The sequence below is a fragment of the Globicephala melas genome, chromosome 1 (genome assembly GCF_963455315.2).
Source record: "Globicephala melas chromosome 1, mGloMel1.2, whole genome shotgun sequence".
NCBI lineage: Eukaryota > Metazoa > Chordata > Mammalia > Artiodactyla > Delphinidae > Globicephala > Globicephala melas.
In genome coordinates, this window is record NC_083314.1 from 40,185,227 (window position 1) to 40,195,144 (window position 9,918).

Here is a 9,918-nt window from a genome sequence, read left to right on the forward strand (position 1 = left end):
TGTTTTGTTTTGTTTTTTGTGGTACGCGGGCCTCTCACTGTTGTGGCCTCTCCCGTTGCGGAGCACAGGCTCCGGACGCACAGGCTCAGCAGCCATGGCTCACGGGCCCAGCCGCTCTGTGGCATGTGGTATCTTCCCGGACCGGGGCACGAACCCACGTCCCCTGCATCGGCAGGTGGACTCTCAACCACTGTGCCACCAGGGAAGCCCCTTGTTTTGTTTTTAATGAGAATATAGCATTTTGTATGTGACTGAAAGGATCCTATAGTGAAGGGGAAAATCGATGCAGGGAAGTTTGCTGGACAGTGTCCTCGAGTGAGGGGATGATATCTAATATACATGTTGAAGAGTAGTCCTTTGTCAAGGGTGTAGATAGTTCATCCATAGTAACCAGAAGGCAGAAATATAGGCACAGTGAAGGTAGGTGGATAAATGGGATGGTCAGAACTTGTGGAAGTTTCCAACTGTTCTGACAGCTTCTATTTTCTTAGGTAGGAATGAGGATCATCAACTGAGAATAAGGATGAGGGGTGGAAGTGATAGAGATTTGAGGAGAGAAAAGAAAGTCTGGAATAGTCATATAGAGAATAGAAGAGTAAATGGACCAGGGAAATATGATGTTGAGCATAAGAGTCAACCTAAGGCTGGCACTCACTCATTGAAAGTGAGCAGTCAGCATGGTTGTGCATCTGCTGCACAGGTACAGGTACACTGTAGGTGGAAAGTTGGTTTTAACCAGTCATATGGTTTGTTTGGTTTTTTTAAATTTTTTTCAGTAATTTAATGTTTTATTTATTTTTGGCTGTGTTGGGTCTTTGTTGTTGCGCGTGGGCTTTCTCTAGTTGTGGTGAGCTGGGGCTACTCTTCGTTGTGGTGCGTGGGCTTCTCATTGCGGTGGCTTCTCTTGTTACGGAGCACGAGCTCTAGGCTCACGGGCTCTAGGCACCCGGGCTTCAGTAGTTGGGGCATGCAGGCTCAGTAGTTGTGGCTCACAGGCTCTAGAGCACAGGCTCAGTAGTTGTGGCGCACGGGCTTAGTTGCTCCGCGGCATCTTCCCGGACCAGGGCTCGAACCTGTCTACCCTGCCTTGGCAGGTGGATTCTTAACCACTGCGCCACCAGGGAAGTCCCTCTGCTGCCTTGTCTTTATATGTATTTTTTGCTCCCTAATTTTGAAAAACAAAAATGAATTATATGAGGAAAAAGCCATCAGCATTGCCACCACTCATACAAAATTTCAGTTAACGTTTAGAGTTATTTTTTGAGATTTTACTCCCTTATCCATAGAGATTTTCTTGTTAACAGTCATAGTTAAACTACAGATATATTTGGATTTCTTGAGGATTTTTTTCACTGAACATGATATTCTAAGCACTTTCCGTGTTATCTTTTTAGCAAAACATTTTGAATCATCCCCTGGGTAAATGTTCCATAGTTTACCTAGCTATTCTATTGTAGTTGGACATTTTATTTCCAATGTTTTGTGGGAAAAAATTTTTTTCTGAATTTAGGGTCCCCATCTCCCATTAAAATAGATTCCCAGAGGTGGAATTTCTGTGTTAATGACTATAAACATTTTAACATTTTTGATGAAAATTATGTTTCTTTTAACTAGGTGTTTTTGTTGTTTTAAGATTTTTTTGATGTGGACCATTTTTAAAGTCTTTATTGAATTTGTCACAGTTTTGCTTCTGTTTTATGTTTTTTGGTTTTTTGGCCACAAGGCATGTGGGATCTTAGCTCCCCGAACAGGGATCGAACCTGTACCCCCCGCGATGGAAAGCGAAATCTTAATCACTAGACCACCAGGGAAGTCCCTAACTAGGTGTTTTTAGTGTGTCATTAATTATTCTTAGTTTTGGAGGTCAAGTCACAAAAAAGTTGCATACGTTGACCAAATTTGTACCATACTAATAACATTTAGCCATTATTGAATATTAATACAGTTGTTCTAAGGACCTAGTTGGATTATCTCGTTTAATTCCCCAAACAACCGAAACTGAAACTCAAGGAACGTAGGCTTGCCTAAGATCACACAGCTGTGAAGTTATAGTAGAATCAGAGTTCAGACCCTTGCAGTCTGATTCTAAAGCTCATGCTTGGAAGCACCTTGCAGTATTGCCTCCTTTAACCCAGCACAGCAAAGCGAAGTTCAAACTAAGCCTGGACCAGGAGCTAGACCTAGATTTCTCTGTCTCTGGGTGATGCTAGAGTTAACTCTGAAGAGCACTACAGAGCAGCAACCTGACGCAAGGGCCAAAGGCTGGTGCACTGGCCATTCGGCCCTGTAAGCCAACTTGCAGCAATGGATTGGCTGCTGCTAATCACACTGCCGTTTTGAGAATTATGTTCCTATGTTTTCCCAAGCCTCTAATTGCCACCCCAATCCTTCACTGCTGTCCTGGACTGCCTGTCTTCTCTTCTGGCCCTTTTAACCTAGTAACTAGAAAGCTTTAAATCCCAAGGCACGGCCCCTTTTACCTTGTCCTACTTTTCGCAGTCAGCACCTGCTCTGTTGTTTACTATTCTTTCACTGTTTCAGCCAGAGATTTCATAGCACCGTCAGGGCAAATGGTTCTCTGCCTTGTCTGTGCATCATAGCCACTTGTGGAACTTTTTAAAAGTTTGTCTCCAGAAATTGTTCAGTAGGCCTGGGGTAGGGGCCAAGTACCTGTATTATTATAAAGCTCCACATTAAGTCCGCTATGCAGCCAGATTGAGAACCTCTGGTCAAGTATTACTAAGTGACAAAAATGATTATCTTAAAGAGAAGGAAACCTTACCTGTTCTATCTCAAGTGCTTGCTGTAGTCTTTTTTTTTATAACTTTCTTTTTAATTTATTTTTGGCTGTGTTGGGTCTTTGTTGCTGCGCCGAGGCTTTCTCTAGTTGCGGCGAGTGGGGGCTGTTCTTCTTTGCAGAGCACTGGCTCTAGGCGCAAGGGCTTCAGTAGTTGTGGCATGCGGGCTCAGTAGTTGTGGCTCACAGACTCTAGAGTGCAGGCTCAGTAGTTGTGGCACGTGGGCTCAGTAGTTGTGGCTCGCAGGCACTAGAGCTCAGGCTCAGTAGTTGTGGTGTAAGGGCTTAGTTGCTCCACAGAATGTGGGATCTTCCCGGACCAGGGCTTGAACCCGTGTCCCCTGCATTGGCAGGCGGATTCTTAACCACTGCGCCACCAGGGAAGTCCCAGTTTATAAGAATTTGCCTGAAGTATTTGTCATTGCCTGTAAACAAGGGACAGGACACATAGAGAAGAGTTCTATCCACTATTTGATTTGCTTTACAGAGAGCGTGCATTGAGTTTCTGAAACGTTCTTTGACATTCTTTGGCTTGTGGAAAATCATAAATTGTAAATTAAGGTGGAAAGCCACATGAGGCCTGATAACAAGTAATTGATGGAATTACTTCTTATGGAGATTAAAAACTATCTCCATTTAATAGATGTGGAAACCGAGGCAGAGGTGAATGGTTGTACCAAGTCACATAGTGATTGTGTCAGATTGTAGGCCTGTATGCTCCTTAGTGTGCGGTGCCTCTCTGCCCTGTGCTCAGAAGTATACACAGGAATGCTAATCGCAACTTTACTTATGAAAACAAAATATCATTAACAACCCTAATGTCTTACTGTTACCTTAGGATACTTTGTAGCTGTTAAAAGTGATATAAATTTGTATTAATGTGGGAAATGTTCATGATATGTTATGAAGCAGGTTACTAAATATTTGGTACATCATAGTCCCATTTTTGTGTAGAAAAAAGAGATGTATTATATCACATGCACAAGTATAGAAAAAACATTAAAAGTGGTTCACTTGGATGCTGTTAAATTTTTCTGTAATTTCTAGATTTTTACAAGTATGTGTTTTACAGCAGGGTGTTTGGGGGGCTGGCAGTTAGGAAAAGGGAAGGAAAATGCTAAAAGGGTCCAGTAAGAATCAAATGACTTATGTGATCTGCTCACTGGGAAATCAACCCCTGGATGATTAAGTTAGCTATAATTTTCCTTGATGAGAACTTGGGGGTATTCTATGGCTTTCACTTCTGATTTTTGTGACCCTCTTTTCTTTTTCAGTAACAGTGACAAGTAGCCAGAGTACTCCTGCCAAAGCCCCCAGAGTAAAGAGCAGTCCATGCATTTCCTCCCCATCATCAGCAGCTTGTGCTCCAAGCTGTGCTGGAGACCTCCCTCTTCCTTCAAATACTGCCACATTCTCTCTTAAAACCCCTCCTGCGAAGACCCGATCTCCCATCAGCAGAAGAGGCTCCGTGTCCTCTGTCTCTCCCAAGCCACCCTCATCTTTCAAGATGTCCATTAGGAACTGGATGACCCGGACACCTTCCTTATCACCACCCATGACTCCACCTGCTTCTGAGACCAAGATCATGTCTCCAAGAAAAGCCCTTATACCTGTGAGCCTGAAATCATCCCAAGCAGTGGCTTGCTCTGAGTCTAGAAATAGAGTAAAGAGGAGGCTAGACTCAAGTTGTCTGGAGAATGTGAAACAAAAGTGTGTAAAGAGTTGCAACTGTGTGACTGAGCTTGATGACCCAGTTGAAAAGCTTCATTTGGATCTGTGCTGCCTTGCTGGTAACCAGGAAGACCTTGGTAAGGACTCTCTAGGTCCTACCAAACCAAGCAAGATTGAAGGGACTAGTATGAGTGTCACAGAGCCTCCTTCTCCTGCCAGTCCTTATGCTTCAGAAGGCTGTGGAACGCTACCTCTTCCTTTGGGATCTTGTGGAGAAGGCTCTGAAGTGGTAGGCAAAGAGAATAGCTCCCCAGAGAATAAAAACTGGTTATTGGCCATGGCAGCCAAACGGAAGGCTGAGAATTCGTCTCCACGAAGTCCATCATCCCAGACCCCCAACCCTAGGAGGCAGAGTGGAAAGACTTCTCCAGGCCCGGTAAGTTGGCAGTGGTAGAAGATGCATTTCCCAACTGGCCAGGGCAGGCACAGATCTCTTCTCAAAAGTCAGAATTTTTTTTTTTTTTTTTTTAAAGTAAATCTATTTATTCCTAGGATTGCCAGATTTAGCACATAAAAATGCAGGACAAATATTCGTGGGACATATTTATACTAAAAGTTTTTCATACTAAAAGTTATTTGTTGCTTGAAATTCAAATGTAGCTGGGTGTGTCCTGTATTTTATCTGGCAACCCTATTTACTTCCATTAAAATCCCATCTGTCGGGCTTCCCTGGTGGCGCAGTGGTTGAGAGTCTGCCTGCCGATGCAGGGGACATGGGTTCGTGCCCCGGTCTGGGAGGATCCCACATGCCGCGGAGCAACTAGGCCCGTGAGCCATGGCCGCTGAGCCTGCACGTCCGGAGCCTGTGCTCCGCAACAGGAGAGGCCACAACAGTGAGAGGCCCGTGTACCGCCAAAAAAAAAAATCCCATCTGTCAAGGTCCATACCCCTCAGCCCCATTGCCTGATTCATCAAAGCCTTCTTCATCCTCCAGGATGTCAATTCAAAAATATCTTCCCTCTCCTTTGTTTGACATTATTCCCTTCCCTACCCCCCAGCCCCTGCAGCCTCTTTTTATAGATTCTCTCCCCTTTTTATAGACAAAGCTGTAATTCATGGACAAGTTGCCAACATCCATAAATAGATTTTCAATATGTAATTACAGCTTATAATTATTTAAAATAAAGCAAAATTAAGATACTTACAAAGCAATTTAAGTGAAGAATCCTAGATTTTTATGATTTTTCCCCAGTCTTTTACGATCATCTTGCTCACACCGGTATTTTTGGCAACTCACCTGTATCTGCCTTTTTTTAAACATTCAGTTTAACTTTACTTATCTTTTTATTTAACTTAGATAATTTCAAAAACAGATATTGCTGGCAGAAATAGCTTTGTGAACCTTGAAAACCAAGTGACTCATGGTGGAGGCAGAAGTAGCTGTGAGCATTGGGTGAGCTATGGGTACCACTCAAAGGGAATAGAAAGCTTCTGCTACTCAGTTTGCAAGTTAAGGATGGAGTTGGGTTAAGGAATTTTCTCCTGTAGTTCATAGTAGCTCTTTGTCTGTGTTAGGGAGAAGGTGGAAGAACGATTGAAACCCAATTTAGGAGTCATGATCAGTAACATCTGCCCATTTAAAGGGCAGAAGCTAGATAACCTTAGGCCAGTTCTAGTTTAATAAGTGTTCATATCCCCCTCCTACTGTCATGAAGCCTATCCCATAATTTTAGGAAAGATAAACTAGAAGTTTTTTTTTTTTTTTTGGCTTAAACAACAGACATTTATTTCTCACAGTTCTGGAAGCTGGGAAGTCCAAGATCAAGGTGCTATTCTCATCCTGGTGAGGGTCCATTTCTTGGCTTGCAGATGAGTTGTCTTATTGCTTTATCATCGTATGGTGGCGGTAGAAATATTTTAAAGATTACTTCAAACACAAATTCCAAGACCTGCTACAGAATATTAAAAAAAAAAAAAACTATAAGTAGTCTTTCCTTTTTTCTCTCAAAATTATCCCTGTAGGTGATCTTTGCCCCTAGCTAAAATTCCTATTATCATAGGAATTTTATTTCAGGGAGCTAGTCCAAGCTATGTGTTAGCAGAAAAGCAATTTCAATAAAAAATTGTTTTCATGAATGTGTACACCTTAAAGGCTGTAAAAAATAGTGTGCTGGTCCAAGATATTTCTGGCTTTATAATTTCAATCTTTGAAGCTTAAGTTTCTTTAAAATAATTTTTTTCTTTATGTACATGTTGATAATGTAGACTTCAGAAAAGGGTAGTATCTGCCATTTGAATACCTATCTCGTTTGTAAATTTGGGAGGGTGATTTACTCACGTATTTCAAAGAGGATGGTAATTGTAACCTCTTTGGTTCCTATTACGAGGCTTAACTGGCAATATTTTCTGTTCACATGAAAAATCTGTTTCCTCCTTCCTTGCATGCTGCCTTAAATTTTTCTGTATTTAGTACAAATCAACCAAAAGAGACATTGCCATCAAAGTATTTGAGACTGAAATCTATCTGACTAAATAAGCAAATTTCTAGGCATTCTAACTTAAAATACCCTTAGTGATAACTTGCTGAGGTAACAGCTGAACTTTGTCTTAGAAAATCTTTAGAATCTAAACTTTCTTCTTCTAGGTCACCATTACTCCCAGCTCCATGCGGAAAATCTGTACATATTTCCATAGAAAGTCCCAAGATGGCTACTGTAGTCCAGAACAGTCAACAGAATTATAGATTCTCATCTGAGTGAGTTAACTGAACTTTGACCCATTAAAACAAGATAAAAAATTCAACAGAGTGACTCTGTAACTCTGGTTTTAAGAAAGCTACCGTTTTTTCCTTTTTAGAGAAAATCCTTTCAACTCCGAAATTTACCTAGCCTGGTTCTACTGCCATGGTGTACCGTGCAGCTTCCTCGGAATGAATGCTGTGTTTAAATTTCATAAAGTAAGTTTGTCACTGTGTAACATTTTGAATGAGTAGTCTTTACATTTTAAATTATGCATCCTCCCTACAATAATGATATCCCATGTCATAGAGGCAAAAAAACAAGTGTTGTCTCTTTTACTCTGAAACTTTCTGGGCACAGTGGAAAGTATCTGCAGGCCACAGCAGGAGGCCTGTCTGTGAAGGTCAGCTGCTGAAGAGGACCCTGGGTCTCTGCTGCTTCCAACAAATACAGTTTCATATAAAATATATATAATCTTTTCACTACATTTTTGTGGGTTTTTTTAAGTATGTGGTAAAATGTGATGTTTAGATAAGCAAATTTATATTGATTCAGTGTTAAAATACAATCTCAAGTTAAAATCATCTTTATTTTAAAAGCAGTGATAAATATCAGCTCGTTGGAGAAACTTGGAGAACACTAGAAATGTTTGTCTTTTTTTCCCCCGTATATATCTCCCACATGAGATCTAAGGTTCTCATATTTTTACCAAGCAATCTACTATGTTTCCAACCCAACATCACGTTCTAGAAAAGGTTATAGTTTTTGCCATTTACTGGAGGAAGATGTTTATAGAATCAGTAGTCACTGAAGCTGGAGTTTGAATTCAGTCTTCAGTTCTCTAGGGGCTGCTACTTTTTTAAAAAAGAAGTCATCAGATTTTAAGAAAAAGTAATGATTTTTTATTGATATTTTTATAAAAGTAGGTAGTTCTTAACTGAAAATCCAGAACCTAAAGAGTAAATCTTGACTTTAACTTGATTTTTTGGATTCTCTTTATATACGAAAAAGCAATGATCTTCTAGTAGAGCCCTGAGCCAAACATCATAGAATTTTCTCTAGGTATTTAATAGAGAGAGTGTACAGACTGACTCTCAGTTAATAGTGTGCAAAATATCTTGAGTATCCCTTACCTTAACAGTTACGTATCAATCAGCTTCAAATGAACCATTGTTTTATATTTTAGCCCTTTGTAACCTTATAGAAACAAGCTCCGTGTACTTCTATGTACTATGTCCTTGGAAGGGAGTCCTCTTCCAGTCATGAAACTTGATTCATTTTATCCACATCCCTGAGGACTGTGTAGACTTTATTCATACTTTTGTCATCATTTTAAAATCTATTCTTAATGATAACTCTTTAATTCCTTTGATTCTTATAAATGAAGGTGTAACAACAAGAAACTGCATGGGTCAGTTAAGCATGGGTTCTCCTGGTTTTATCCAAGGAGAAAGGTAAATAAAGGAAAGCCACAGAAATGCTATTTTCGAAACAAAGTATGCCGTAGCATTAACTGAATATTTAAGAACTCTACTTATATTTGATGTTTGATTTTTGTGTGTTTGTGGGAAGGTGTTATTTATGACCAATACCTGCCAATAATGCAATCTATCTTTCTTGATTTGAAAGCCAGTGGGGAAAAGGATCCATGAAAAAGAGAACTAAAGTAGGTGGTTTTCTTCTTTGTATCCCTGCTCATCTGACAGTTTCTGCTGAGTAAAATTGGGGATAAATGTGACTGTCAGAAACTGTGCTGAGAGTCTACTGAGTGTAACATTCCCACTTGGAAAACTAGTACTTCAAATGGGTGCCAAAGTTCAAATGTAATGAGATAATAATTATCCCTGCTTGTGTCAGTGTCAGACTTTGAGCTGCTCCTGAATAATAAAGCCTTTTACCTTATCTGATGTTCTTTTCTGAGCTTTTGCATTAACCTAGAAGCAGTCTGTCTACACAAAAGAACTATAGCAGTAATCAAGAATCCCTTCTACTTGCTCATTGAATAAAATTTGTTTATTCCCAAGGACATGATCTAGTTCAGGCTGAAAGAGGTTTTCATAAAATACGTCTTGCTTGATCAGACCTTGAGTGTTTAAGGTGGCTTGGATTACTTGATAAAGGAGGGTGGGGTGGTGTAATTCTTTTTAGAAACAAGTATTTCCAGCCCAAAGTTTTCTATTTGAATACACTCCAAGCACTTTTGCTACAAAGCTGTATTAGAGTTTCCGTTTGGCTGTTTCAACACAGGCCCTTAAATTTACTTTTGCAAGGGTTGACTAATTAGTCCTTTAAAATGTCTCTTAATCTAGGCTGCGCTTTCAGTTGGTGATAAATCAGAATCATGTGTAGCTTACCCCGTTGGGGTGGCAGAAGGCAGGTTCAGCCCACCATCCCTATCCCCAGCCTTAATAACTTAAAACTTTAAGATTTTTGGGACACCCTGTGTAGGAGGCATTTTTTAAAACCTCAATTGTGCAATATGCATGTCTAGACATTACTTTTTTCTTTTTAAGTGTGTGTGTGTGTATGTGTGAGTTGCTTTAACCCTCACCTTGAAATTAGCCAGTGGCAATGATCTTGTATAGGTCACAGCAGTTTAACATATGCTTTTTGAGAGCCTGTTGTAGCCGACACACTGCTGCTCTTAGGTCTGTTCTTCTGCTTTTCCTAGTTCCAAAAGGGACAGGACTTCCTCTCACACTGCTCTTAAAG

At 40.5% G+C, this 9,918-nt stretch overlaps 1 protein-coding gene across 2 annotated transcripts in view; it reads left to right on the top strand.

Moving 5' to 3' along the window:
- The window catches only part of DTL (denticleless E3 ubiquitin protein ligase homolog), a 38,048-nt gene extending 30,837 nt beyond the window's left edge, over positions 1-7,211 (top strand). For both annotated transcript variants that reach the window (XM_030872965.2, XM_060285587.1), the window contains 2 exons: positions 4,072-4,904; positions 7,113-7,211. In XM_030872965.2, coding sequence (XP_030728825.1) covers positions 4,072-4,904; positions 7,113-7,211 — 932 coding nt within the window. The remainder of the gene's footprint in view (positions 1-4,071; positions 4,905-7,112) is intronic.
- The last annotated feature ends 2,707 nt before the right edge of the window (positions 7,212-9,918 follow it).